We start from the raw sequence: 27,805 nt of genomic DNA on the forward strand, positions 1-27,805 counted from the left end.
CAATCATTTCACTCTATTCAAAATAAATCATCATTCAAAATCAGTCATTTAACTAATTTTACTCAAAACTGCTTTTTGAGAAGGGCGTCTTGATTAATAATTTCTTTATAAATTTCTATAAATTCTAAACCCTAAAAGATGGAGCTGATCCTGAATGTAGGTAGGCCTATCTGTGATGATGTTAAGGTTGTAAAGTTGCAAGAATTTTTGAAACTATAAACTGGATCACTAAACTGGATCCAACTTCACACCCCTTTATCATCATCACAAATACCTAGGATCTCATCTCCATCTTTTAGGGTTTCAAATAATTTATAAAGAAACCATGGCAAGATCTTGTTCTTAACAATAGCATTGCATGTATTTTTTTATCAACATAACAGTTAATTTGATAATACTTTGTATCAGTGCCAATGAAGAGACAAAATGATTTAAGTTAGCTAGGTCTGTGTGACGCTGCAACTCGTCCAGCAATATAATTAAAAATATTCATTTAATATTCAATGTTAGACAAGATAAATGTATGATCATAATCCTAAATCTGAGAACAAATGGTGTCAACTGTTTTTTGCACTCAGTAAAACCAAAGTATAAAAGTAAATGACTTAAAGGAAAACACCACCATTTTTTCAATATTTTACTATGTTCTTACCTCAACTTAGATGAATTAATACATACCTATCTTTTTTCAATGCGTGCATTTAATCTTTGTACAGCTCGTTGTGAATGTGTTAGCATTTAACCTAGCCCCATTCATTCATTAGGATCCAAACAGGGATGAATTTAGAAGCCACCAAACACTTCCTTGTTTTTCCTAGTATATATTACCCGTCTTCTGATTTATGCATATTTCTGTAGAACATGGTTTAATATCAGATGGTTGTTTAAAAAATTCTGTAAATCTCAAAATGAAGTGGGATTTGGCTTTAGCAGCTAATAGATCAGATGTTTTGGGCAGCATTAAACATTAACCTTAATATCAAGCTGGGTAGATGGGTCCTTTAAGACAGTCATCCCAATGTCAGTAAGTATATAAACTGTATATTTATAATTTTGTTAATACGACTCATGTCCATACTAGCAGCCCCATATCAACCTGTTGCTTTTGCTTCATCTATTCATTTTAGGCATCATTGCCCTCAATCTATTCTCTCTCTCTCTCTCTCTCTCTCTCTCTCTCTCTCTCTCTCTCTCACTCTATCTCTCTCACTATCGCACACACACACTCAACACTCTCTCTCTCTCTCTCTCTCTCTCTCTCTCTCTCTCTCTCTCTCTCTCACACACACACACACACACAAACACACACACACACGTTATCCTCACTTTTTCTCATTAACTATCTTATCCCCATCTATTTCCCCGGTGACAGCTTCGGCGGTACCTTCGATAAGCCATCGCCATGGAAACAGCCCAGCAACAGGCTGGCCCCTCACGGCCAATGAGAGCGTGATGTGTCCTGGATTCTCCTCCAATGGTGATGGCGGCCTGGTGAGCTCAAGGTGAATGCTCAGAGAGGCGTGAGTACTTCCTTCCTGGTATATTTAGCAGCAAGCACTCTCATTCTCTCTTCTTTCACATTTCTTTGTGCATCCAACCTGATCTCACAGGAGAATGTAGCTACAGTGTGAGTCATACAAAAATGTATGATTATTGGAAGAAAGCAAGAATGAAGCTCCACCCCTAAATGTAATCCTTGCTCAACGTTCTAAAATGTGCAAATGAGATTGTACAAACTTAATACAATTAGGCAGCTCGTAAACTTGTTACGAACTGACAAGATGGTGTTGATGCGTCCAATAGAGTGCCGCGTAGATGACATATTTTTGTATGCCAATCTGGAAGTTAGGGGGACACCAATGCTATCTCACGAGAATTTGTACATATTTTACGAGTTGGCTAATTCGTATCAATTCATACAACGACATTCATAAGTTTTATGATTTGCCTTGACCCCTGTGACGTTGGGGTTAGGGGTTCGATTTCATTGATGCTTTTTCATGAGAATCGTAAGATTTTGCACAAGTAAATTAGCCAACTCGTAAAATATGTATGATTTTTTTGTGAGATCGACTGGTTCTCTCGCAAAAAAATCCAATTAATTTTTCTCACTTTTGGATTATCACAAAAAATAAACTCTGTGTTTAACAAAAGTTTATGACTTGCACGTTTTGTCCAAGAAGTTAATTTTCACAGATGAATACTTCATTTTGAAGTGTAAATGGATTTACTAGAAATATTAAAAGACAAATTTCGTCTTCAAAATTCATAAAAGTTGCATTAATCTGTAAATAAAATTTTTTTGGGCAAAGCGTTGGACAAATGAAGCGTTTTTAAAAGCAAAACACTTATTTTTTATGATAATCCAAAAGTCTATGGAAGTGTGCCTAGAAAAATAGAAAGCCTGACTAAACCTTTTAATCTGCCTTTGTACAAAGTGTATGGCTTGCTGAATGCCGGTGATGTATCACTCAAAATGATTTTCTAAGCAACCAATAAGCTAGCATGTAGCAACTGCTACATGTGCTTTGATTGATCCTTTGAGGTCATCACTTATGTAATGACCTTAAATCGCATCTAGTGTTTATTTTTATAAACAGTACATTCATTTAATCAACATAGATTCAATCATACGATGTGTTTCTGAATATCATTTATATATTACTTTGATATGGAGAGAGTGAATCATGTTTTAATGCTGATTAATTGTGTGTGCGTGCCTGCGTCTCTCTCTCTCTCTCTCTCTCTCTCTCTCTCTCTCTCTCTCTCTCTCTCTTTGTGTGTGCACACATTTGTGTAACATTGTGCGGTGGTTTTCCTAGACAGGGTTCAAGTCTAGTCCCAGACTAAAATGCATATTTAAAGGTCCCGTTTTTCCTGTGTTTTGAAGCTATAATTGCGTTTAAGGTGTGCAATATAACACATGTTCATGTTTCCTGTATGAAAAAAATGAAGTATTTTTACACAATTTACCTATCTCTATACCACTGTCCTAAAAACGGGCTGATGTCTTCCTTGTTCTATGAAGTCCCTCCTTCAGAAATACGTAATGAGTTCTGATTTTGTTGTTTGTTTAGTTTGTTGTGATTCGACAGCAGATTAGCTTAGCCTGAGCTGTTTGAGCTTAGCTGGCGACTGACATATTCCAGTGGACACAGTTCAGTCAAAAACTCTTATATTGAAGTCATTCAACCAGGAAGTAGAGGTCTGTAGTCCAAACCAGCTGTTCGCTGTAGGCTTTGGGAATTTTATTAAAGAAAATATATCGCCTGGCAGTAAACTTTGTCCTTTATCATTTTGCAGGTATTATTTAAGCTCTAACCGCAACATTACACACTACAGTAACTAAAGTTACATTAGAACACCAAAACATATTTTTAACAGGGGTCACTCTTCCCTTGAGGTCTCTCAACTAAACAGAGCGTTCCTTTCCTCCACCCGCTCTTGAATTCCGCAACCACACCTTTATCACACTAAACTTCAGAATCAGGAGGTCTTGACTGAAAGGAGCATTGTCTTACAGCAGAGATGTCCAAACACGGTCCCAGAGGGCCGATGTGCTGCAGAGTTTAACTGAAACTTCCCTCAATATACCTGTATCTAGTCTGCCTAGGAAGACCTTGATTAGCTTGATCAGGTGTGTTTGATTAGGGTTGGAGCAAACTCTGCAGAGACACAGGTCCTTCAGGAGCAGGATTACATGCCCATGTCCTAGTGGCAACTTGGGCCCTGCCCCAAATGGCATGCTTCATGTGTACTTTCGGTCTCGTGGCCTTAAATTGCGTGTGCTAGCTTAGTCTACGAGTCCGTAGGGTGTCGCATCTGTCAATTTTACACTCCGAAGTGTGCTCATTAGCGCCCCCTTTGCACCCTTGATGCGATCTTCGGCGAAGCCCGCACTGCTGCAGGCTTTGCACACTTTACCAACCCAGAAGTCCTTGCGAAAGAGCAAACAGACGACGGAAGGGAGGAGTTCATACTGATAGGCAACTTCTCTTCCTATTTATGGCATGATGCTCAAGTCTGTCCCAAAATATGACTCCGGTGCGCCCTCTTGGACTCGCGTCAAGGATCCCTAAGGTCTGCACTACATGATGCAGGGTTCCCACGGGTCCTTGAAATCCTTGAAAGTTTGTAAATCTGGGGAAAAGAATTTAAGGCCCTTAAAAAATTTTAACTGTTCCCTGAGAAGGGAACGAGATGCTGCGTCTCCCTTGCCATACTTCCTGCGTCCCTGTTATGCCATCTTTGGCAATATTTCAGATAGCGATATACTTCCTGGCTCCCGCGTCACCCTGTCTTTGTCATTAAGTCTCACTATTGGTTGAATTTGATATACACATTCAGACACACTTACCCCTGGAGGCATCCCCAAAGTGTCATTGCAGTGACGCAGCGTGAGTTCCCTCGAAAGGGAACTGTAGAAATGTATCTTAAAAGGCAACACAATGTAACCTTGTTCTTGCTTGAAATGTGTCCCCACATTTAGTCTTTGAATTTGAGGGTATTGGACCTGGAAAGTCCTTGAAAGGTCCTTGAATTTGAAGTGAGGGAACCCTGATGATGTCATCAAAGTGTGGACTCTGAGGAGGTCCACAAGTCCTGAGTCTGCCATTTGGGACAGGGCCTTGGGCTTTACACCCACCAATGGTTCCTGGATAGGCAGTCTAACAGGAAGGAAAATACCAAAATTGTAGACACAATCCCATGCAAAAAAATATTATAAAGAGTTATAAGGTTGTATTGAATTTTAAATAAAAATTTCAAAAACAGCCAAACAGAACGTGGGCTGCCAACACAAAACATGCATGGGCCCAAAGGTCCAAAAGTTGCTCTGGGGCCGAATGGGATTAATGAGGGCAGTCTGCTAGCGTGGGCTGCTCACAGAAAGCCAGAGCTGAGCACAAAGCTTTGGGCTTTACCCTGGCCAAGCCCACACTGGGCTTTTTAAAGGTTTGGTGTGGGTTGGCCCTAGCCCACTGTGCCCACAAAAAGCCAGCATGGGCCCTGCAGTGGCATGACCTGAGGCCGGGATAAGGCAGATTTTAAGCAAAAATATATAAATGAACATATAATCTGTGCCAAGTGCATTTGGTTAATATCTTTATCTCATTTTTGACGAAGGTGGTGTTTAGAGGCTTTTGCATCTGAGCTACTCATATACACTTTCTTATTGGGTTTGTAAACGATGAGTTTGTGTGCATGAGTTGGGTCGTGAGTGAGATTGCATTACATGTCAGTGCCATCTCCAGTCACATGACCTGGTAGGACATGGTTTCTTAGCAACCTCCTCCAGTTCCCCTCCCCTCTCCATCTATTTCTCTCTGTATTCTGGTACTCTTGAGACTTTGTATACGTAGAAGTGGATGTGATCGAATGAGCCAGCAAGAAAGTGGTTATTTATAGATCTGATGGATAGGTAGAAGGGACTTCGTGTTTGCTAAAATTAAACCAACCCCAGCGATTCCCCTCGATAACACGCAAAACACACACACCCTCCCAATGCAAGCTTCATTCATAACAGATGATGACAGAAAGAAAAATGAAGGTGAAATAAGAATAAGATAGAATTTATTAGAAAAAAATATATTTTTAGGGCAGGAAATTATAATAAGTTACAATATTTGGAACACTTTATAATAAAGTTATATTTGGTAACATTAGTTGATACATTAGCTAACATAAATCAACAATGATCCGTATAGTTTATCATCATTTTTAATGTTAGTTAATTTCAATGAAATTGTTTATGTTAGTTCATTGTGCTTTTAATTTTACAAAATGTATTAGTAAATGTTCAAATTAACATAAATTCATGTTAACTAATGCATTAAAGGAACCTTAAAATAACATTTCCCAAAAAGTTTCAGTCGTTCATCCACTCGAAACAAGGTGAACGGCACCTTCACATTCGCTTTGCAGCCCTCTATCGGCCAAAACCGCACTAAAGAAGTTTCCAACCGTCGGGTCGCGGTCCTGTAGTCGAGTGAAAACTACAAAAACTTGCTTTACGGCAGACCTACAATCCAATCAGAGCCAGCTATGCTGCAGTAGGCTAAATTATTTACGACAGTTGTAATGGACAATTACGCTTCTAACCTGTAGGGGGAGCAAAGAGCAAAAACTCTTTAGTGTTGCTTTAACAAATGAGCCCCATTCAAACCTGCATTGTCTTCATGGGCACCACAACTCAAGCAGATGCTTACCACTACCCACAGCTTCAGCGTCATATATGTTTGGTCAGATGGTGCTTTAGTAACTAATCTTGTAATTTGATGTTTACAAATTTGATTTACTATTCTATATTTGTTAATGAAATTGTGTCATTTAAAAGTATTGACCATCAGTATGTGGTAAGCTGATTCTAGACCTGCTATCATGTCTACATTTATGTTCCTGTCATATCTTCTGCTTTTTTGGAGTTGGTTTCTTCCAAGGTCATCATTGAAACATTTCAGATGGGTTTTAAATGGAGCACTAGGACCCAGTGGAGTGTGAAAGACTGTAAGATTGTAATTAGATACTTTTGTTATACAGACTACCGGCACATCCGGGAACTAAAATTCGTCGTAAATTTCTTCACCGCCCCTTTTTGGGGGAAAAAACAGACCTTCCATTGACTTCCATTCAAAATAGCGGAACAAAGCAACGTTTTTACACAGCCAGCAGGCGTAAATAACTTATGAAATCACTCAGATTAAACATGTTGAGTAATTATCTGTCCACCCATGCCTGCCATAGATCGCAAAAGATACATTAACACATTTAATTTGGTCAATATAAAAACATGTCCCTTTTATTCTCCCAGCATCAAATTTGTGCCAGATGTCAGCATCCACAAGTCAAATATTTTAAGTCTGATCACAACTAAAACAATGCATTTTCCCAACAGTCTGCATGATTTTTTTAATGCCAAAAATCATTAGGATATATGTAAAAATCGTGTTCAATGAAGATATTTTGTAAATCTCCTACCATACAGTACATATATAAAAATTTATTTGCGTGTTGCTAACTTCATTTGGACAACTTTAAATGTGATTTTCTCAATATTTTGATTTTTTATATATTTATATGAAATAGGGATGGGACGATTACTGGTTTCACGATTAACCACAATAAAATGTCCTGATGATTAGTATAATCGTTTAAAATGTAATTATCATTACATTTCATTACAGTTCTTTTTGAGCATTTCCATCTAATTTTAACAAAACCATGATAATATTGATAACCGTGATAACTTTGGTCATGATATGAACTTTTCATACCGTCCCATCCATAAATATTTTAAAATATTCAAATAAATGAAATACACTTCTTTAGTTATGGCCTATGCTCTTCAATGTAAATAAATGTGTCATTCATTTCTGGAAAAATTTAAAAGTTAAACAATTCAAGTGACTTCTTTATAGCTAAATATAAAGCATCAAATTCAGATTTGTGACTTTTTTGCCATAGCCACACAAAAGTGATAATTGTATCAGGGTATAAAGATATATATTAGACATTATGTTTTGGACAGGTGTAATAATGGACAGCATAATGTAATGAACATGATATCTTTAATATTGACTGAGTCAGATCATGACCAAGATTGAAATCAATGTGAAATCAATATTTAGTGTATGTTTAACAGGGACGCACACATGAATGGTTTTGCGCGAGCTGGTTGTACTAGCAGAAAGTATGTTTAAGGCACTTACCTTAGTAAGCGCACAACTATGATACATGGAAAGTCTGCTTCCATTTGCTTATTACAAAATGCATTTCTTGTTTTATAAGGGTGGCACATATTATAGGTTTACCCCTGTGTACTTTGTGTGTGTGTGTTTTATTGCTCTGTGTATTAATGTGTTATTGCTCGGGAAGACCACCTGTCAAACTCATCCATGTGTAAGGAGCAGAGGAGAGAGAAAGAGAGCAAGCCCGGCTCTTTCATTGATGTGTTTTTTCTTTCAGCCTGAAGCCCTTTGAGTACAAATACAGAGATTATGAAACATTTACGCACATAGATGTAGTCAGGGAATGGGGGAGGAGGTGAGATGTAGAGACAGGCAAGGGAGGGGTGGGATGGAGGAGAGATGGGGGATGCCGAGTGCGCTCACCAGCCGGATTGGTGTGTTTCCCTATCAGCATCCCTCCATTAATCTCTCTCTCTTTTTTTCCTTTTACCCATCACTCACTCTTCCTCTGACTGAAAAGCATTATCAATGCTTTTCACACTTGTTTTCTGTCCTCCTATTTTCTGTTCATCAAGGTCGTTGGCAAGGACATTCACAGCATCTCTTCACTGATTGGCTGAGTCCTCAGCTGGGACTTAAAGAGACAAGAGCATTAAAAATGACTCCCATCTTGGGATCAGAGCAATTTATTAACATTTTAATTCAAATAATAAAGTACTGTATGTACATTAAACACAAATTAATCAGAAAGTGTAACCGTTTCATACTAAAACCAAAAGTGCAAAGCTAACGCTGCAATAGTTTTCAATGGGAGATCTTAAACCGATAAAAAAGGACGAAGCAAGGTTATAAGGATTTTGTAATCACATGCATGCAAACTATAGTATTGATTTTGAGGAACTAGTTTGCATGAATCATATGCATGTAACAAGATAAAGGGAAATAATAGAAAGAGGATAATCCACGAGAGGAAATACTGATGTGCTTATATTTTTAAAAGGGGCTTTTCGGTGATTTAATACCTGATGAAATGGGAAAAGGTTTGCTGAGATAGTAAAAAGGCAGAGTCTTAGTTTAATAGTAATGGCTTGTAATGTGATAATGAGGGAAGCGCAGTTAAATCACATCTTGGGCAAATCGATAGAGGAAGATGGGAGACACCATGGCTATCTCTGCTGCTATTTTTACTCGCTGACGTATGGAGATATCATGGCTATATATATATATCCAGATTTGACTTTTCAATAACCTGGCTGCATAAATGAATGTATCATAGCTGGACTGATTACATTTTTTTGTCTGCATATCAGACCTGACATATAACTGCAGGGGTTTTTGCATTTAGAAATGCTAAACATTTGGCTGGATCATGCAATTTAACCTTCCAAACGTAATTTTTTTTCCAGTGACATTTTATCCTGCATATGTTATGTTAATCATCTCTGCCTATATTCGTGCCTTGTTTGTCTGAGTAGATTTGGTAACAGCCTACTGTTGTTATACGGTTGTTTTTGGGTAGATGGAGAACAAGAAGAGATGCTTAACAAGAATGGTAACACAGAAAACAGCTTGAGACTACGAGAAAACGGGAGGTAGAAAGGCTTTAGCAAACAAGTCAGGTTCCCAGTCCTAGGATGTGCAAACATCTTATATCTTCAAGAATACTTCCATTGTTCTGTAATATTAGCATGGAAGACACAATACAATGGTATGCATTCTTACATTCTAAAATATGCTGGGTTCTTTTCAACCCAGCGTTGTGTCAAAAAGGAACAAATCCAGCAACTGGGTTAAATTAACCCTAAATCAGTGGTTCTGAAACTGGGGTCCGGGGCCCTCCGGGGGGCCGTGAGACGGTGCCAGGGAGGCCCCAGTTTTATGACATTTTATAAAATACATTAATTTATCATAAATTGTGTGTAATTAAACCAACATCTAACCAACATCACTACTTTGTACAATTTAATATGTTTTGTTTAATTAAAATGTTACATTTTAGAATTGTTTTTGTCATAAATTTTGCACCCTATACAAGGGGGGACGCACGTAGAAAATATGTATATATACACAGGATTTGGCATTAACACAACCCAGCACAGGATCTTTTCAACCTAGCATCGGGTCAAAAGAAACAAATCCAGCCACTGGGTTAAATTAACCCTAAATATGTAAATATGACACATGATTTGGCATTAAGACAACCCGGCACAGGATCTTTTCAACCTAGCATCGGGTCAAAAGAAACAAATCCAGCCACTGGGTTAAATTAACCCTAAATATGTATATATGAAACAGGATTTGGCATTAACACAACCCAGCACAGGATCTTTTCAACCTAGCATCGGGTCAAAAAGAAACAAATCCAGCCACTGGGTTAAATTAACCCTAAATATGTAAATATGAAACAGGATTTGGCATTAACACAACCCAGCACAGGATCTTTTCAACCTAGCATCGGGTCAAAAAGAAACAAATCCAGCCACTGGGTTAAATTAACCCTAAATATGTATATATGAAACAGGATTTGGCATTAACACAACCCAGCACAGGATCTTTTCAACCTAGCATCGGGTCAAAAGAAACAAATCCAGCCACTGGGTTAAATTAACCCTAAATATGTAAATATGACACAGGATTTGGCATTAAGACAACCCAGCACAGGATCTTTTCAACCCAGCATCAGGTCAAAAAGAAACAAATCCAGCCACTGGGTTAAATTAACCCTAAATATGTAAATATGACACAGGATTTGGCATTAACACAACCCAGCACAGGATCTTTTCAACCTAGCATCGGGTCAAAAGAAACAAATCCAGCCACTGGGTTAAATTAACCCTAAATATGTAAATATGACACAGGATTTGGCATTAAGACAACCCAGCACAGGATCTTTTCAACCTAGCATCGGGTCAAAAAGAAACAAATCCAGCCACTGGGTTAAATTAACCCTAAATATGTATATATGAAACAGGATTTGGCATTAACACAACCCAGCACAGGATCTTTTCAACCTAGCATCGGGTCAAAAGAAACAAATCCAGCCACTGGGTTAAATTAACCCTAAATATGTAAATATGACACAGGATTTGGCATTAACACAACCCAGCACAGGTTCTTTTCAACCTAGCATCAGGTCAAAAAGAAACAAATCCAGCCACTGGGTTAAATTAACCCTAAATATGTAAATATGACACAGGATTTGGCATTAACACAACACAGCACAGGATCTTTTCAACCTAGCATCAGGTCAAAAAGAAACAAATCCAGCCACTGGGTTAAATTAACCCTAAATATGTAAATATGACACAGGATTTGGCATTAAGATAACCCAGCACAGGATCTTTTCAACCTAGCATCGGGTCAAAAGAAACAAATCAGCCACTGGGTTAAATTAACCCTAAATATGTAAATATGACACAGGATTTGGCATTAAGACAACCCAGCACAGGATCTTTTCAACCTAGCATCGGGTCAAAAAGAAACAAATCCAGCCACTGGGTTAAATTAACCCTAAATATGTAAATATGACACAGGATTTGGCATTAAGACAACCCAGCACAGGATCTTTTCAACCTAGCATCGGGTCAAAAAGAAACAAATCCAGCCACTGGGTTAAATTAACCCTAAATATGTAAATATGACACAGGATTTGGCATTAACACAACCCAGCACAGGTTCTTTTCAACCTAGCATCAGGTCAAAAAGAAACAAATCCAGCCACTGGGTTAAATTAACCCTAAATATGTAAATATGACACAGGATTTGGCATTAACACAACCCAGCACAGGATCTTTTCAACCTAGCATCGGGTCAAAAGAAACAAATCCAGCCACTGGGTTAAATTAACCCTAAATATGTAAATATGACACAGGATTTGGCATTAAGACAACCCAGCACAGGATCTTTTCAACCTAGCATCGGGTCAAAAAGAAACAAATCCAGCCACTGGGTTAAATTAACCCTAAATATGTATATATGAAACAGGATTTGGCATTAACACAACCCAGCACAGGATCTTTTCAACCTAGCATCGGGTCAAAAGAAACAAATCCAGCCACTGGGTTAAATTAACCCTAAATATGTAAATATGACACAGGATTTGGCATTAACACAACCCAGCACAGGTTCTTTTCAACCTAGCATCAGGTCAAAAAGAAACAAATCCAGCCACTGGGTTAAATTAACCCTAAATATGTAAATATGACACAGGATTTGGCATTAAGACAACCCAGCACAGGTTCTTTTCAACCTAGCATCAGGTCAAAAAGAAACAAATCCAGCCACTGGGTTAAATTAACCCTAAATATGTATATATGAAACAGGATTTGGCATTAACACAACCCAGCACAGGATCTTTTCAACCTAGCATCGGGTCAAAAGAAACAAATCCAGCCACTGGGTTAAATTAACCCTAAATATGTAAATATGACACAGGATTTGGCATTAACACAACCCAGCACAGGTTCTTTTCAACCTAGCATCAGGTCAAAAAGAAACAAATCCAGCCACTGGGTTAAATTAACCCTAAATATGTAAATATGACACAGGATTTGGCATTAACACAACACAGCACAGGATCTTTTCAACCTAGCATCAGGTCAAAAAGAAACAAATCCAGCCACTGGGTTAAATTAACCCTAAATATGTAAATATGACACAGGATTTGGCATTAACACAACCCAGCACAGGATCTTTTCAACCTAGCATCGGGTCAAAAAGAAACAAATCCAGCCACTGGGTTAAATTAACCCTAAATATGTAAATATGACACATGATTTGGCATTAACACAACCCAGCACAGGATCTTTTCAACCTAGCATCGGGTCAAAAAGAAACAAATCCAGCCACTGGGTTAAATTAACCCTAAATATGTAAATATGACACAGGATTTGGCATTAACACAACCCAGCACAGGATCTTTTCAACCTAGCATCGGGTCAAAAAGAAACAAATCCAGCCACTGGGTTAAATTAACCCTAAATATGTAAATATGACACAGGATTTGGCATTAAGACAACCCAGCACACTGGATCTTTTCAACCTAGCATCGGGTCAAAAAGAAACAAATCCAGCCACTGGGTTAAATTAACCCTAAATATGTAAATATGACACAGGATTTGGCATTAAGACAACCCAGCACACTGGATCTTTTCAACCTAGCATCGGGTCAAAAAGAAACAAATCCAGCCATTGGGTTAAATTAACCCTAAATATGTAAATATGACACAGGATTTGGCATTAAGACAACCCAGCACAGGATCTTTTCAACCTAGCATCGGGTCAAAAAGAAACAAATCCAGCCACTGGGTTAAATTAACCCTAAATATGTAAATATGACACAGGATTTGGCATTAAGACAACCCAGCACAGGATCTTTTCAACCTAGCATCGGGTCAAAAAGAAACAAATCCAGCCATTGGGTTAAATTAACCCTAAATATGTAAATATGACACAGGATTTGGCATTAACACAACCCAGCACAGGATCTTTTCAACCTAGCATCGGGTCAAAAAGAAACAAATCCAGCCACTGGGTTAAATTAACCCTAAATATGTAAATATGACACAGGATTTGGCATTAAGACAACCCAGCACACTGGATCTTTTCAACCTAGCATCGGGTCAAAAAGAAACAAATCCAGCCACTGGGTTAAATTAACCCTAAATATGTAAATATGACACAGGATTTGGCATTAAGACAACCCAGCACACTGGATCTTTTCAACCTAGCATCGGGTCAAAAAGAAACAAATCCAGCCATTGGGTTAAATTAACCCTAAATATGTAAATATGACACAGGATTTGGCATTAAGACAACCCAGCACAGGATCTTTTCAACCTAGCATCGGGTCAAAAAGAAACAAATCCAGCCACTGGGTTAAATTAACCCTAAATATGTATATATGAAACAGGATTTGGCATTAACACAACCCAGCACAGGATCTTTTCAACCTAGCATCGGGTCAAAAGAAACAAATCCAGCCACTGGGTTAAATTAACCCTAAATATGTAAATATGACACAGGATTTGGCATTAACACAACCCAGCACAGGTTCTTTTCAACCTAGCATCAGGTCAAAAAGAAACAAATCCAGCCACTGGGTTAAATTAACCCTAAATATGTATATATGAAACAGGATTTGGCATTAACACAACCCAGCACAGGATCTTTTCAACCTAGCATCGGGTCAAAAGAAACAAATCCAGCCACTGGGTTAAATTAACCCTAAATATGTAAATATGACACAGGATTTGGCATTAACACAACCCAGCACAGGTTCTTTTCAACCTAGCATCAGGTCAAAAAGAAACAAATCCAGCCACTGGGTTAAATTAACCCTAAATATGTAAATATGACACAGGATTTGGCATTAACACAACACAGCACAGGATCTTTTCAACCTAGCATCAGGTCAAAAAGAAACAAATCCAGCCACTGGGTTAAATTAACCCTAAATATGTAAATATGACACAGGATTTGGCATTAACACAACCCAGCACAGGATCTTTTCAACCTAGCATCGGGTCAAAAAGAAACAAATCCAGCCACTGGGTTAAATTAACCCTAAATATGTAAATATGACACATGATTTGGCATTAACACAACCCAGCACAGGATCTTTTCAACCTAGCATCGGGTCAAAAAGAAACAAATCCAGCCACTGGGTTAAATTAACCCTAAATATGTAAATATGACACAGGATTTGGCATTAACACAACCCAGCACAGGATCTTTTCAACCTAGCATCGGGTCAAAAAGAAACAAATCCAGCCACTGGGTTAAATTAACCCTAAATATGTAAATATGACACAGGATTTGGCATTAAGACAACCCAGCACACTGGATCTTTTCAACCTAGCATCGGGTCAAAAAGAAACAAATCCAGCCACTGGGTTAAATTAACCCTAAATATGTAAATATGACACAGGATTTGGCATTAAGACAACCCAGCACACTGGATCTTTTCAACCTAGCATCGGGTCAAAAAGAAACAAATCCAGCCATTGGGTTAAATTAACCCTAAATATGTAAATATGACACAGGATTTGGCATTAAGACAACCCAGCACAGGATCTTTTCAACCTAGCATCGGGTCAAAAAGAAACAAATCCAGCCACTGGGTTAAATTAACCCTAAATATGTAAATATGACACAGGATTTGGCATTAAGACAACCCAGCACAGGATCTTTTCAACCTAGCATCGGGTCAAAAAGAAACAAATCCAGCCATTGGGTTAAATTAACCCTAAATATGTAAATATGACACAGGATTTGGCATTAACACAACCCAGCACAGGATCTTTTCAACCTAGCATCGGGTCAAAAAGAAACAAATCCAGCCACTGGGTTAAATTAACCCTAAATATGTAAATATGACACAGGATTTGGCATTAAGACAACCCAGCACACTGGATCTTTTCAACCTAGCATCGGGTCAAAAAGAAACAAATCCAGCCACTGGGTTAAATTAACCCTAAATATGTAAATATGACACAGGATTTGGCATTAAGACAACCCAGCACACTGGATCTTTTCAACCTAGCATCGGGTCAAAAAGAAACAAATCCAGCCATTGGGTTAAATTAACCCTAAATATGTAAATATGACACAGGATTTGGCATTAAGACAACCCAGCACAGGATCTTTTCAACCTAGCATCGGGTCAAAAAGAAACAAATCCAGCCACTGGGTTAAATTAACCCTAAATATGTAAATATGACACAGGATTTGGCATTAAGACAACCCAGCACAGGATCTTTTCAACCTAGCATCGGGTCAAAAAGAAACAAATCCAGCCACTGGGTTAAATTAACCCTAAATATGTAAATATGACACAGGATTTGGCATTAACACAACCCAGCACAGGTTCTTTTCAACCTAGCATCAGGTCAAAAAGAAACAAATCCAGCCACTGGGTTAAATTAACCCTAAATATGTAAATATGACACAGGATTTGGCATTAACACAACACAGCACAGGATCTTTTCAACCTAGCATCAGGTCAAAAAGAAACAAATCCAGCCACTGGGTTAAATTAACCCTAAATATGTAAATATGACACAGGATTTGGCATTAAGATAACCCAGCACAGGATCTTTTCAACCTAGCATCGGGTCAAAAGAAACAAATCAGCCACTGGGTTAAATTAACCCTAAATATGTAAATATGACACAGGATTTGGCATTAAGACAACCCAGCACAGGATCTTTTCAACCTAGCATCGGGTCAAAAAGAAACAAATCCAGCCACTGGGTTAAATTAACCCTAAATATGTAAATATGACACAGGATTTGGCATTAAGACAACCCAGCACAGGATCTTTTCAACCTAGCATCGGGTCAAAAAGAAACAAATCCAGCCACTGGGTTAAATTAACCCTAAATATGTAAATATGACACAGGATTTGGCATTAAGACAACCCAGCACAGGATCTTTTCAACCTAGCATCGGGTCAAAAAGAAACAAATCCAGCCACTGGGTTAAATTAACCCTAAATATGTAAATATGACACAGGATTTGGCATTAAGACAACCCAGCACAGGATCTTTTCAACCTAGCATCGGGTCAAAAAGAAACAAATCCAGCCACTGGGTTAAATTAACCCTAAATATGTAAATATGACACAGGATTTGGCATTAAGACAACCCAGCACAGGGTCTTTTCAACCTAGCATCGGGTCAAAAAGAAACAAATCCAGCCACTGGGTTAAATTAACCCTAAATATGTAAATATGACACAGGATTTGGCATTAACACAACCCAGCACAGGTTCTTTTCAACCTAGCATCAGGTCAAAAAGAAACAAATCCAGCCACTGGGTTAAATTAACCCTAAATATGTAAATATGACACAGGATTTGGCATTAACACAACACAGCACAGGATCTTTTCAACCTAGCATCAGGTCAAAAAGAAACAAATCCAGCCACTGGGTTAAATTAACCCTAAATATGTAAATATGACACAGGATTTGGCATTAACACAACCCAGCACAGGATCTTTTCAACCTAGCATCGGGTCAAAAAGAAACAAATCCAGCCACTGGGTTAAATTAACCCTAAATATGTAAATATGACACATGATTTGGCATTAACACAACCCAGCACAGGATCTTTTCAACCTAGCATCGGGTCAAAAAGAAACAAATCCAGCCACTGGGTTAAATTAACCCTAAATATGTAAATATGACACAGGATTTGGCATTAACACAACCCAGCACAGGATCTTTTCAACCTAGCATCGGGTCAAAAAGAAACAAATCCAGCCACTGGGTTAAATTAACCCTAAATATGTAAATATGACACAGGATTTGGCATTAAGACAACCCAGCACACTGGATCTTTTCAACCTAGCATCGGGTCAAAAAGAAACAAATCCAGCCACTGGGTTAAATTAACCCTAAATATGTAAATATGACACAGGATTTGGCATTAAGACAACCCAGCACACTGGATCTTTTCAACCTAGCATCGGGTCAAAAAGAAACAAATCCAGCCATTGGGTTAAATTAACCCTAAATATGTAAATATGACACAGGATTTGGCATTAAGACAACCCAGCACAGGATCTTTTCAACCTAGCATCGGGTCAAAAAGAAACAAATTCACTGGGTTAAATTAACCCTAAATATGTAAATATGACACGGGATTTGGCATTAACACAACCCAGCACAGGTTCTTTTCAACCTAGCATCAGGTCAAAAAGAAACAAATCCAGCCACTGGGTTAAATTAACCCTAAATATGTATATATGAAACAGGATTTGGCATTAACACAACCCAGCACAGGATCTTTTCAACCTAGCATCGGGTCAAAAGAAACAAATCCAGCCACTGGGTTAAATTAACCCTAAATATGTAAATATGACACAGGATTTGGCATTAACACAACCCAGCACAGGTTCTTTTCAACCTAGCATCAGGTCAAAAAGAAACAAATCCAGCCACTGGGTTAAATTAACCCTAAATATGTAAATATGACACAGGATTTGGCATTAACACAACACAGCACAGGATCTTTTCAACCTAGCATCAGGTCAAAAAGAAACAAATCCAGCCACTGGGTTAAATTAACCCTAAATATGTAAATATGACACAGGATTTGGCATTAACACAACCCAGCACAGGATCTTTTCAACCTAGCATCGGGTCAAAAAGAAACAAATCCAGCCACTGGGTTAAATTAACCCTAAATATGTAAATATGACACATGATTTGGCATTAACACAACCCAGCACAGGATCTTTTCAACCTAGCATCGGGTCAAAAAGAAACAAATCCAGCCACTGGGTTAAATTAACCCTAAATATGTAAATATGACACAGGATTTGGCATTAACACAACCCAGCACAGGATCTTTTCAACCTAGCATCGGGTCAAAAAGAAACAAATCCAGCCACTGGGTTAAATTAACCCTAAATATGTAAATATGACACAGGATTTGGCATTAAGACAACCCAGCACACTGGATCTTTTCAACCTAGCATCGGGTCAAAAAGAAACAAATCCAGCCACTGGGTTAAATTAACCCTAAATATGTAAATATGACACAGGATTTGGCATTAAGACAACCCAGCACACTGGATCTTTTCAACCTAGCATCGGGTCAAAAAGAAACAAATCCAGCCATTGGGTTAAATTAACCCTAAATATGTAAATATGACACAGGATTTGGCATTAAGACAACCCAGCACAGGATCTTTTCAACCTAGCATCGGGTCAAAAAGAAACAAATCCAGCCACTGGGTTAAATTAACCCTAAATATGTAAATATGACACAGGATTTGGCATTAAGACAACCCAGCACAGGATCTTTTCAACCTAGCATCGGGTCAAAAAGAAACAAATCCAGCCATTGGGTTAAATTAACCCTAAATATGTAAATATGACACAGGATTTGGCATTAACACAACCCAGCACAGGATCTTTTCAACCTAGCATCGGGTCAAAAAGAAACAAATCCAGCCACTGGGTTAAATTAACCCTAAATATGTAAATATGACACAGGATTTGGCATTAAGACAACCCAGCACACTGGATCTTTTCAACCTAGCATCGGGTCAAAAAGAAACAAATCCAGCCACTGGGTTAAATTAACCCTAAATATGTAAATATGACACAGGATTTGGCATTAAGACAACCCAGCACACTGGATCTTTTCAACCTAGCATCGGGTCAAAAAGAAACAAATCCAGCCATTGGGTTAAATTAACCCTAAATATGTAAATATGACACAGGATTTGGCATTAAGACAACCCAGCACAGGATCTTTTCAACCTAGCATCGGGTCAAAAAGAAACAAATCCAGCCACTGGGTTAAATTAACCCTAAATATGTAAATATGACACAGGATTTGGCATTAAGACAACCCAGCACAGGATCTTTTCAACCTAGCATCGGGTCAAAAAGAAACAAATCCAGCCACTGGGTTAAATTAACCCTAAATATGTAAATATGACACAGGATTTGGCATTAACACAACCCAGCACAGGTTCTTTTCAACCTAGCATCAGGTCAAAAAGAAACAAATCCAGCCACTGGGTTAAATTAACCCTAAATATGTAAATATGACACAGGATTTGGCATTAACACAACACAGCACAGGATCTTTTCAACCTAGCATCAGGTCAAAAAGAAACAAATCCAGCCACTGGGTTAAATTAACCCTAAATATGTAAATATGACACAGGATTTGGCATTAAGATAACCCAGCACAGGATCTTTTCAACCTAGCATCGGGTCAAAAGAAACAAATCAGCCACTGGGTTAAATTAACCCTAAATATGTAAATATGACACAGGATTTGGCATTAAGACAACCCAGCACAGGATCTTTTCAACCTAGCATCGGGTCAAAAAGAAACAAATCCAGCCACTGGGTTAAATTAACCCTAAATATGTAAATATGACACAGGATTTGGCATTAAGACAACCCAGCACAGGATCTTTTCAACCTAGCATCGGGTCAAAAAGAAACAAATCCAGCCACTGGGTTAAATTAACCCTAAATATGTAAATATGACACAGGATTTGGCATTAAGACAACCCAGCACAGGATCTTTTCAACCTAGCATCGGGTCAAAAAGAAACAAATCCAGCCACTGGGTTAAATTAACCCTAAATATGTAAATATGACACAGGATTTGGCATTAAGACAACCCAGCACAGGATCTTTTCAACCTAGCATCGGGTCAAAAAGAAACAAATCCAGCCACTGGGTTAAATTAACCCTAAATATGTAAATATGACACAGGATTTGGCATTAAGACAACCCAGCACAGGGTCTTTTCAACCTAGCATCGGGTCAAAAAGAAACAAATCCAGCCACTGGGTTAAATTAACCCTAAATATGTAAATATGACACAGGATTTGGCATTAACACAACCCAGCACAGGTTCTTTTCAACCTAGCATCAGGTCAAAAAGAAACAAATCCAGCCACTGGGTTAAATTAACCCTAAATATGTAAATATGACACAGGATTTGGCATTAACACAACACAGCACAGGATCTTTTCAACCTAGCATCAGGTCAAAAAGAAACAAATCCAGCCACTGGGTTAAATTAACCCTAAATATGTAAATATGACACAGGATTTGGCATTAACACAACCCAGCACAGGATCTTTTCAACCTAGCATCGGGTCAAAAAGAAACAAATCCAGCCACTGGGTTAAATTAACCCTAAATATGTAAATATGACACATGATTTGGCATTAACACAACCCAGCACAGGATCTTTTCAACCTAGCATCGGGTCAAAAAGAAACAAATCCAGCCACTGGGTTAAATTAACCCTAAATATGTAAATATGACACAGGATTTGGCATTAACACAACCCAGCACAGGATCTTTTCAACCTAGCATCGGGTCAAAAAGAAACAAATCCAGCCACTGGGTTAAATTAACCCTAAATATGTAAATATGACACAGGATTTGGCATTAAGACAACCCAGCACACTGGATCTTTTCAACCTAGCATCGGGTCAAAAAGAAACAAATCCAGCCACTGGGTTAAATTAACCCTAAATATGTAAATATGACACAGGATTTGGCATTAAGACAACCCAGCACACTGGATCTTTTCAACCTAGCATCGGGTCAAAAAGAAACAAATCCAGCCATTGGGTTAAATTAACCCTAAATATGTAAATATGACACAGGATTTGGCATTAAGACAACCCAGCACAGGATCTTTTCAACCTAGCATCGGGTCAAAAAGAAACAAATTCACTGGGTTAAATTAACCCTAAATATGTAAATATGACACGGGATTTGGCATTAACACAACCCAGCACAGGTTCTTTTCAACCCAGCATCAGGTCAAAAAGCGACGAACCCAGCTGTTGGGTTAAATTAACCCAGAACATTTTTTGTATTTGACCCAACAATGGGTTAAAACAACCAGGCATACACTTAAAAAATACTGGGTTATGTTCAACCCAGCATTGGGTCAAAAAGGGACGAGCCCAGGGTTGTAATTAAACCCATGCTGGGTTGTTTCATCCCAAAAAACTGTGTTGTTTTAACTCATTGTTGGGTCAAATATAAACATTTTCTGTATTTCTGTATTTCAACCTAACTGCTGGGCTTGTCCATTTTTCACCCAATGATGGGTTGAAAATAAGATTTTCTGCATTAATACATTATAAAAATATAGAAAATGTAACCCAACAGCTGGGTTTGTCAATTTTTGACACAATGCTGTTTTTTGCAGCATTTTTTTAGAGTGCACAGCAAAAACTGAGTCACTTTTTGGGCATTTACTTTGTTTTCTGTCATTTATTAAAAAAAACTTTATCTGTGTATTGTTTGTACCTTCCTAACCCCTAACTGTCAACTTATCCACAATCTAGCTGTGTTTATTCATTTATAAAAAACTGTCTTTCATGTTGTTCATCTTTACTCAATTCAATTTTATTTATATAGCGCTTTTCACAATTGTTAATTGTTGTAAAACAGCTTTACATGAGTAGATGTAAAGGAGAACACAGAAAATCAATAGATAATATAAGAAGTAGAATATAACGGCTAAGGTTAAACCCTACAAGCTAGCGTATTAATAATGTAACGTATACAGTAAAGTGCTAAGTTAAGCCAAAGTTGGCTGACTCTCCCTGGGACGAAAAACCCCCCTAGGAGAAAACCCGGTGGGAAAAACTCCTAGAAGGACAAAAACCCTTGGAAGAAATTAATATATTTATATATATATATATATATATATATATATATACGGTAGGGATAGGAAGGGGGTAAGCGGATTAAACTGGTTCAGCCGGTGGTCGTTGGTCGCGCATCGGCATCACGTTGAAGGACAGCCAGTAGATCAGTGGTGCGATGACCTTCACAGCAACAGGAACTGGGTCTGTTTGTCTCATTGTCCTCGGGGTCGAGGACAAGACAGGGAGACAAAAACAGAGTTCTAGGGGCCGTTCGCATGTAATGCAAGTGTCATACATTATAGTGGTTTAAGTTACTAACCTTACAACACTCTAAAAATTGTTATTTTGTAGTTATTTTTGACCCATAATGGGTAAATATTGGACAGAACACCTGCTGGGTAAAAATTACCCAATGTTGGGTTGTTGTTATGCAACCATGGGGTATAATAACCCAGCAGTTGGGTTAAAAATAATCCAGCCATTTTTAGAGTGAAGTAAGACTTGGTAGACTACTTTTTTTTGGCTCATTGACAAAACGTAAATTGCTCTCTCATTTGTAAGTCGCTTTGGATAAATGTGTAAATGTAAATTTAAGAAATACAGTGCCTCATAGTTTTAGCCCCCCCGCCCTCAAAACCATTGATATTCACCTTATGGATCAATAATGCATTTATCTGTTTATTGTTTACGATTACTCTCAGAAATTTGACTATAGCTGCAGAGCTTATGGAGCAAGGGAGGAACAACATATATGCAAATAATTTGTAATCTGCACAATTGCACTCCAGACAAACTGTAAAAATTATTTGTTTCCTCAAATTTTTTTGTTGAACCAACTCAGATTTACAAGTCATTTTAACTTACTATTATTTATCTTGACTAGAGATGAGTTGTTATAACTACAGATGAATTTTAAAAAAAGTCAACTTCATTTTATAAGTTGAAGCAACTCATCTCTTGTCAAGATAAATAATAGTAAGTTGACATGTCTACTAAATTTAGTTGATTCAACAAAACAATTGGCGGCAAATTTTTTACAGTGTACTATTCTGAATTCTGAATGATTAAATTCATTACCTGCAATGAGAATTCCTGGCTTTGAGAGGTTAATTAAACACGTCCTTCAACCCCACAACTCCATCATTCTCTCAATGTCTTACTGACATGATTGGGGGCAAGGTTACTTAGCAGCTGTTGCTATGGAGACCTGATGGAGAATGAAATTAAAGAGGGACAGATGTTAAGTATATTGGATGCTGTCAGCTAATTTGTCGTATAAAAACTGTTTACCGGACTGATGCGGCCTTAAACAGATAATGAAAAGCTTGGATTGCTAAAAACAACTCTAAAAGATTTATTGATCCTAGCGCTGTATTTGGATGTTGTGTCTTTAAAAACACAGCTGGAAAGTAATGTCTTGGATTTAACAATGTCTTGTTGATTTTGTTTAAGTACAGAACCAATTATGCTCAAATGAGATTTGGGAATTATATGATAAAACCATCTGTAAGTAGGGGTGCTTATAGGCAAATATTTTTTATTACTGTTGGTCATAAGTTTCCTAACAAAACCATTTGGGCTAAATACATGAATAATAGCTCGATATTGAACCATGACAGTATAGCCAGTATAAACTAAAACTTATTATAATCACCCTTGCATCCATCCTAGACACCACTGAATGTCTCATGAAATACTTGGAAAGTTGTCAGGCCATCTCCAAAATCACTAATCTCATTTAATCTCATCTAAACCTGCACAGTGTTTTATATGAAATATTACAGCCTGTAAATAAATGTGAAGGCTTATTTAAATGTGTTTTCAAATATGCATGAACAAATATTTTATTTGCATTGTACTGCAAGTACAAAAATCATCTTGGAAATGTGATTATACAACTCTGAATGTGTTTTAGGTCTCATTTATCTTCTGATGAAAGCCATCAATTTATCTCCCGTTTTCTGTTCTGTTTCAGCCCTGTAATTCTCTTTGTACATCTTCAATGCTTTATTTATTCTCTCACAATCTTCTCTATTCAGACTCTGTGTTGATGGTTGAGTCATTCTGTCTCTTCTACTCATTTTTAACTCTCTCCGTTTGACTCACTGTTTTTGAATATACAGTACCTGATCCTCTGCCCTATATCACCCATCCAATACAAACACAATACAATGTCTTTACCTTGATCCTATACCCCAAATAACACAGCCAACTCTTTGTTTCTGCTCTTTGGTATATTAGATTTACTCTCTTCAATCTATTTTATTATGTTTTTCTTTTAATTTAATACTATCTGTCTGGACAACACAGAGATCTGAGGTTACAGCCAGCTTCAGGGTTCAAATAACACTGTTGTATTGGTTAATCTTCGGGAACATGTGCTGAGATTCAAAATACATTTGAGAAGCCTTAGGGGGCTTATGGATGTTTTGTGGATTGAAAATAGATACAATAGTGGGAACATTTATTTAGAGTAGTATTACAACATGGATTTAGTACATACCTCTGGCATCATCTTCAAATAATGATTGTGACTTTAGGTGACCTGAAAATGCGAATAAACTGTTTCCATTGAAGTTTTGCAAATACACCTCTTCCAAATTGCCTTAAAAACCACATCATGCGAGCGTAAAAGCTTTTTTGCAATATATGGACGTTTTTTGAAATTGCCGTGTTTCCATTGGCCGTATTTTCAATTCACAATGTCAATTTCCGCAATGTGAAGGGTAATTCAGCTAATATAGCTATGTCTCCATCCAACGTTGCATATTAACTTATATGTTTATGCAAACATCAGTAAGAAAAGCGTAAAGCCACTGTATTTAAAAATTTCAGAGCAAGCAGGCGAAACACTATACACCTGTAATATGCTTTCTGATGTGGAGATGTGTCCTGTATTACTGAACCATTGAGATGACAGACTTTATCTATTCATTTCAGAACTTCCACAGATGCTGTGCACTGATTTCTGTTAGTTGGTTAGTCCAGTTATGCCGTCCAATGTGCAAAGTCACATGACATTTTGATGCACATCTTATTCAGTTAAAGTGTTTCTATGCACATGTTTTCTTATCAGAAAGTTTTTATGCACATTTTTAGAATTTATGCTCATCTTGGCGTTTCCATCCAGCATTTTTATGCAATATTCCAAAATGCTATAAAAATAGGTGATCCAATAGAAACATAGCTATTGAATGCTTTACAGAGATCTGCATGTGTTTTGATTCTCTCAGCTGGTGTTGATTGTTACACTGAATGTAAATGTTACAAAAAGTAAAGTGACAGTGCACCCTCTTGGTACAAAATAATTACTTTATTCATGTATGCACAGTATGCATATATATAAATAGTAAAAATGTGGTACTCCAAAGACCTTTTAAAATGCCATAGTACATAACTTTTGTATGTATATAAATATATTTTTAGTGAAATGTTGTCTTGCTTCATTATTCTGTGCATTGGCTAGTCAAAATAAATAGCCAACTTCATTAGTCCACATTTGGTAGACAGTAAGTAAACCAATGTTGCATATTATACGTGTTTAAGCCTACGGCCCTACTTTCACAGGCGGACTGATACGCGCTGTACTGCTGGCAATAGACGCGGAAGGACACAGAGAAGCAGACAGAGCGCGTCGGCTCATCTCGCCGGAGTGATTCAGCCCGAGACGATTCATAATCTCGCGCGCTACATCTGCTCTTCTATCATTATATCAAAGGCAGCCACATGAACAACCAATGCAGCTTGGCCCATTCTTTACGTTTATTCTTGGTGTAGACCCAGTCTAGTGCATTATTATACATGATAGCTGCAAGTGCATACAGATTTCATTTATTACATCTCTAGACGTCTGTTAGGAGAGGGTCGTCTCAACACTGACAATCCTTCAACCGCTTAATTTCTCCGCTTCAGCTTAACGCAGATTTATAGACCAAACAGCGACTGACGGCTCCACGATGGGGGTAAGAATCTCTTTTTTAAATCACTGCACATTCTGGATAGACATTTTTTGCATGGTAACACGTCTGTATGTGGAGAGGATTGTATTGTTGTATGTATTTAACAGGTGGATATAACTGCCAACTACTTAATATCTTCGCTATTATATATATATATATATTGTAAATGCTAAGCAAATCTTTACAGTTGTTCGTCTGGCAACATTTCGCCATTATCCTTGCTTAACGTCGTTGACATTGTGAAATTAGGATGCTCGGTCGTTTGGTAATTGCGTCAGGTCTGGCAACATCGGATCATTTCTCCGGTGCGTCATGATGCAGTTAAATAGAAAATAGGAAACAATGTCTGTGGATTTAAATTTAGGAATAGTTGTATCATGATTACACCTCACAGAATGAAAGATGTTTGGCACAGACAGGTTAAAAAACACAAAATATATAGACACGAATCGTTATCGTCAAATTGATGCCCAGGTTATCGCACATAAACGGCACATCCAATGGTACACGCGCTGTTATATATTAAATTCAGTTGTTATAGTTACTTTTTATCTCATTTAAGTCATATCTGGCACCTAATATATCATCATAGAAAGCAGCCAATATGCACATTATGCTTATAATGTATATTTTTAGTTTGCGATGTCATTTCATCCATGACAGCACACTACAAACACGAGTCTGAGGAGAATTTCTATCAGTCTCCCAAATGAAAAGGCGTTAACCACAGATGGGGTGGGGGCGTATGGATTTGGGCTGGATGGCTGCATCTGGACCGATCCCTTTTCATGACCGTAAACGTTTTCATACATTCGTATGATGCAAAAGGCGAGCACAATGGTCATACGACAACTGCGTCAAAATGGATGTCTTCAGTTCCCCAGTTTCTGGTTTGCTGACTCATGTTATAAACGGCAACGTACCAGATTTAATGTCACCAAACGCATCCAGTCCGTGTTATTTTGACCTTGCGATGACCCGATTTGCAATCTAAAAGTCTTATCATGAGACAATTTGTTCCAGTCAGTGTGAAAATATATGGCGATACTGTGACGCACCACGCGAGGTGGAGATGCGCGAGGCCACAGTCTCCTTCAAACGATATCATCTATATATTATATTCTATATGCATGCGATGTCTGTGTCATTTTGACCTGCTGTTGTCGGTCGTGATGTCCGGAGGGTGGACGGTGACTGCGTCAAAGCACGCGCTGATCAATGAGAGTGGAAATTCCCGAGCATGAGTAGCGATTGGTCCATTCCGCGCCACGAGGGTTGGAGGGCGGGGAGAAAATCAGCCACGTTTGATTGATCGGTCTTCAGCCAATCAATCTGCAAGATAATGCATTGGAGTATGTTGGGGTTGAGCTGATAAAGGAAGGGAATAAAAGGGTGTAGGTTAAAGATGGGTTACCAGCAGGTGGTTACCCATTGTCACCTTGAGAAGACACTGAGAAGATATGTAGGGGACTCAGGTGCAGTAGTTGTGGGCAGTTACTATCGGGTTAATGTTTCTTTGTGATTGGTTTTAACTACCACACCACTACCCAGATGTGCAGTGTACTACAGTAGGCTATTGGACTTCACTAAAGTGTTAAGTGCATAGGTTCTACATCGTAGCCTGACATGCACCTTGCTAAAATTTTAACAACGCGTCTGTTCTACACGGACCACAAACGCTGTGATTGGTCCACAAGAACCCCTTGCGTCCTACTGTGGGTTTCAGGAGTGGACACTGCCTCCTAGTTGTCTGCATGTGTAATTGCAGGTCGTAGCCTACGCCGTCGAGGCTATGCCGTAGGACCTATGTAAAACTATAATGAGCCCTTAAAAGTATCCCATAATGCACTAGTGCTCCCATAGTGCTTGACTTTCCATTGCCAATGCGAAATTATTTTCTTCAGCTCTTTTCAGAAGTTATCTTGTCAATAAAGAGAAAACGCAAGGATGGCAGTGATGCTTCCCTGACAAGTTTTAATTTATAATTTTGCAATTATCCACTAGGT

General features: G+C 38.1%; 1 protein-coding gene and 1 long non-coding RNA gene across 3 annotated transcripts in view; one reads left to right on the forward strand and one right to left on the reverse strand.

Annotated features, from left to right (window-relative positions):
• Window positions 1-4,541: 4,541 nt before the first annotated feature.
• On the reverse strand, window positions 4,542-27,749 carry LOC129454500 (uncharacterized). Of its 2 annotated transcripts, XR_012359801.1 has the most exons (4): window positions 26,723-27,749; window positions 22,918-23,047; window positions 8,109-8,319; window positions 4,542-4,667 (listed from the first exon to the last, which is right to left on the reverse strand). It is a non-coding gene; the product is annotated as an uncharacterized lncRNA (long non-coding RNA). The 2 variants fall into 2 exon arrangements; XR_008647915.2 differs by lacking the exon at window positions 4,542-4,667 and having other exon boundaries at window positions 5,199-8,319.
• Window positions 25,472-27,805, forward strand: part of atp1a3a (ATPase Na+/K+ transporting subunit alpha 3a) — a 37,498-nt gene continuing 35,164 nt past the window's right edge. The window contains exon 1 of the mRNA XM_073858556.1: window positions 25,472-25,802. Within this exon, the coding sequence (XP_073714657.1) occupies window positions 25,797-25,802 (6 nt within the window). The 5' untranslated portion in view covers window positions 25,472-25,796. The remainder of the gene's footprint in view (window positions 25,803-27,805) is intronic.

This window comes from Misgurnus anguillicaudatus, chromosome 20 (assembly GCF_027580225.2).
Source record: "Misgurnus anguillicaudatus chromosome 20, ASM2758022v2, whole genome shotgun sequence".
Classification (NCBI taxonomy): Eukaryota; Metazoa; Chordata; class Actinopteri; order Cypriniformes; family Cobitidae; genus Misgurnus; species Misgurnus anguillicaudatus.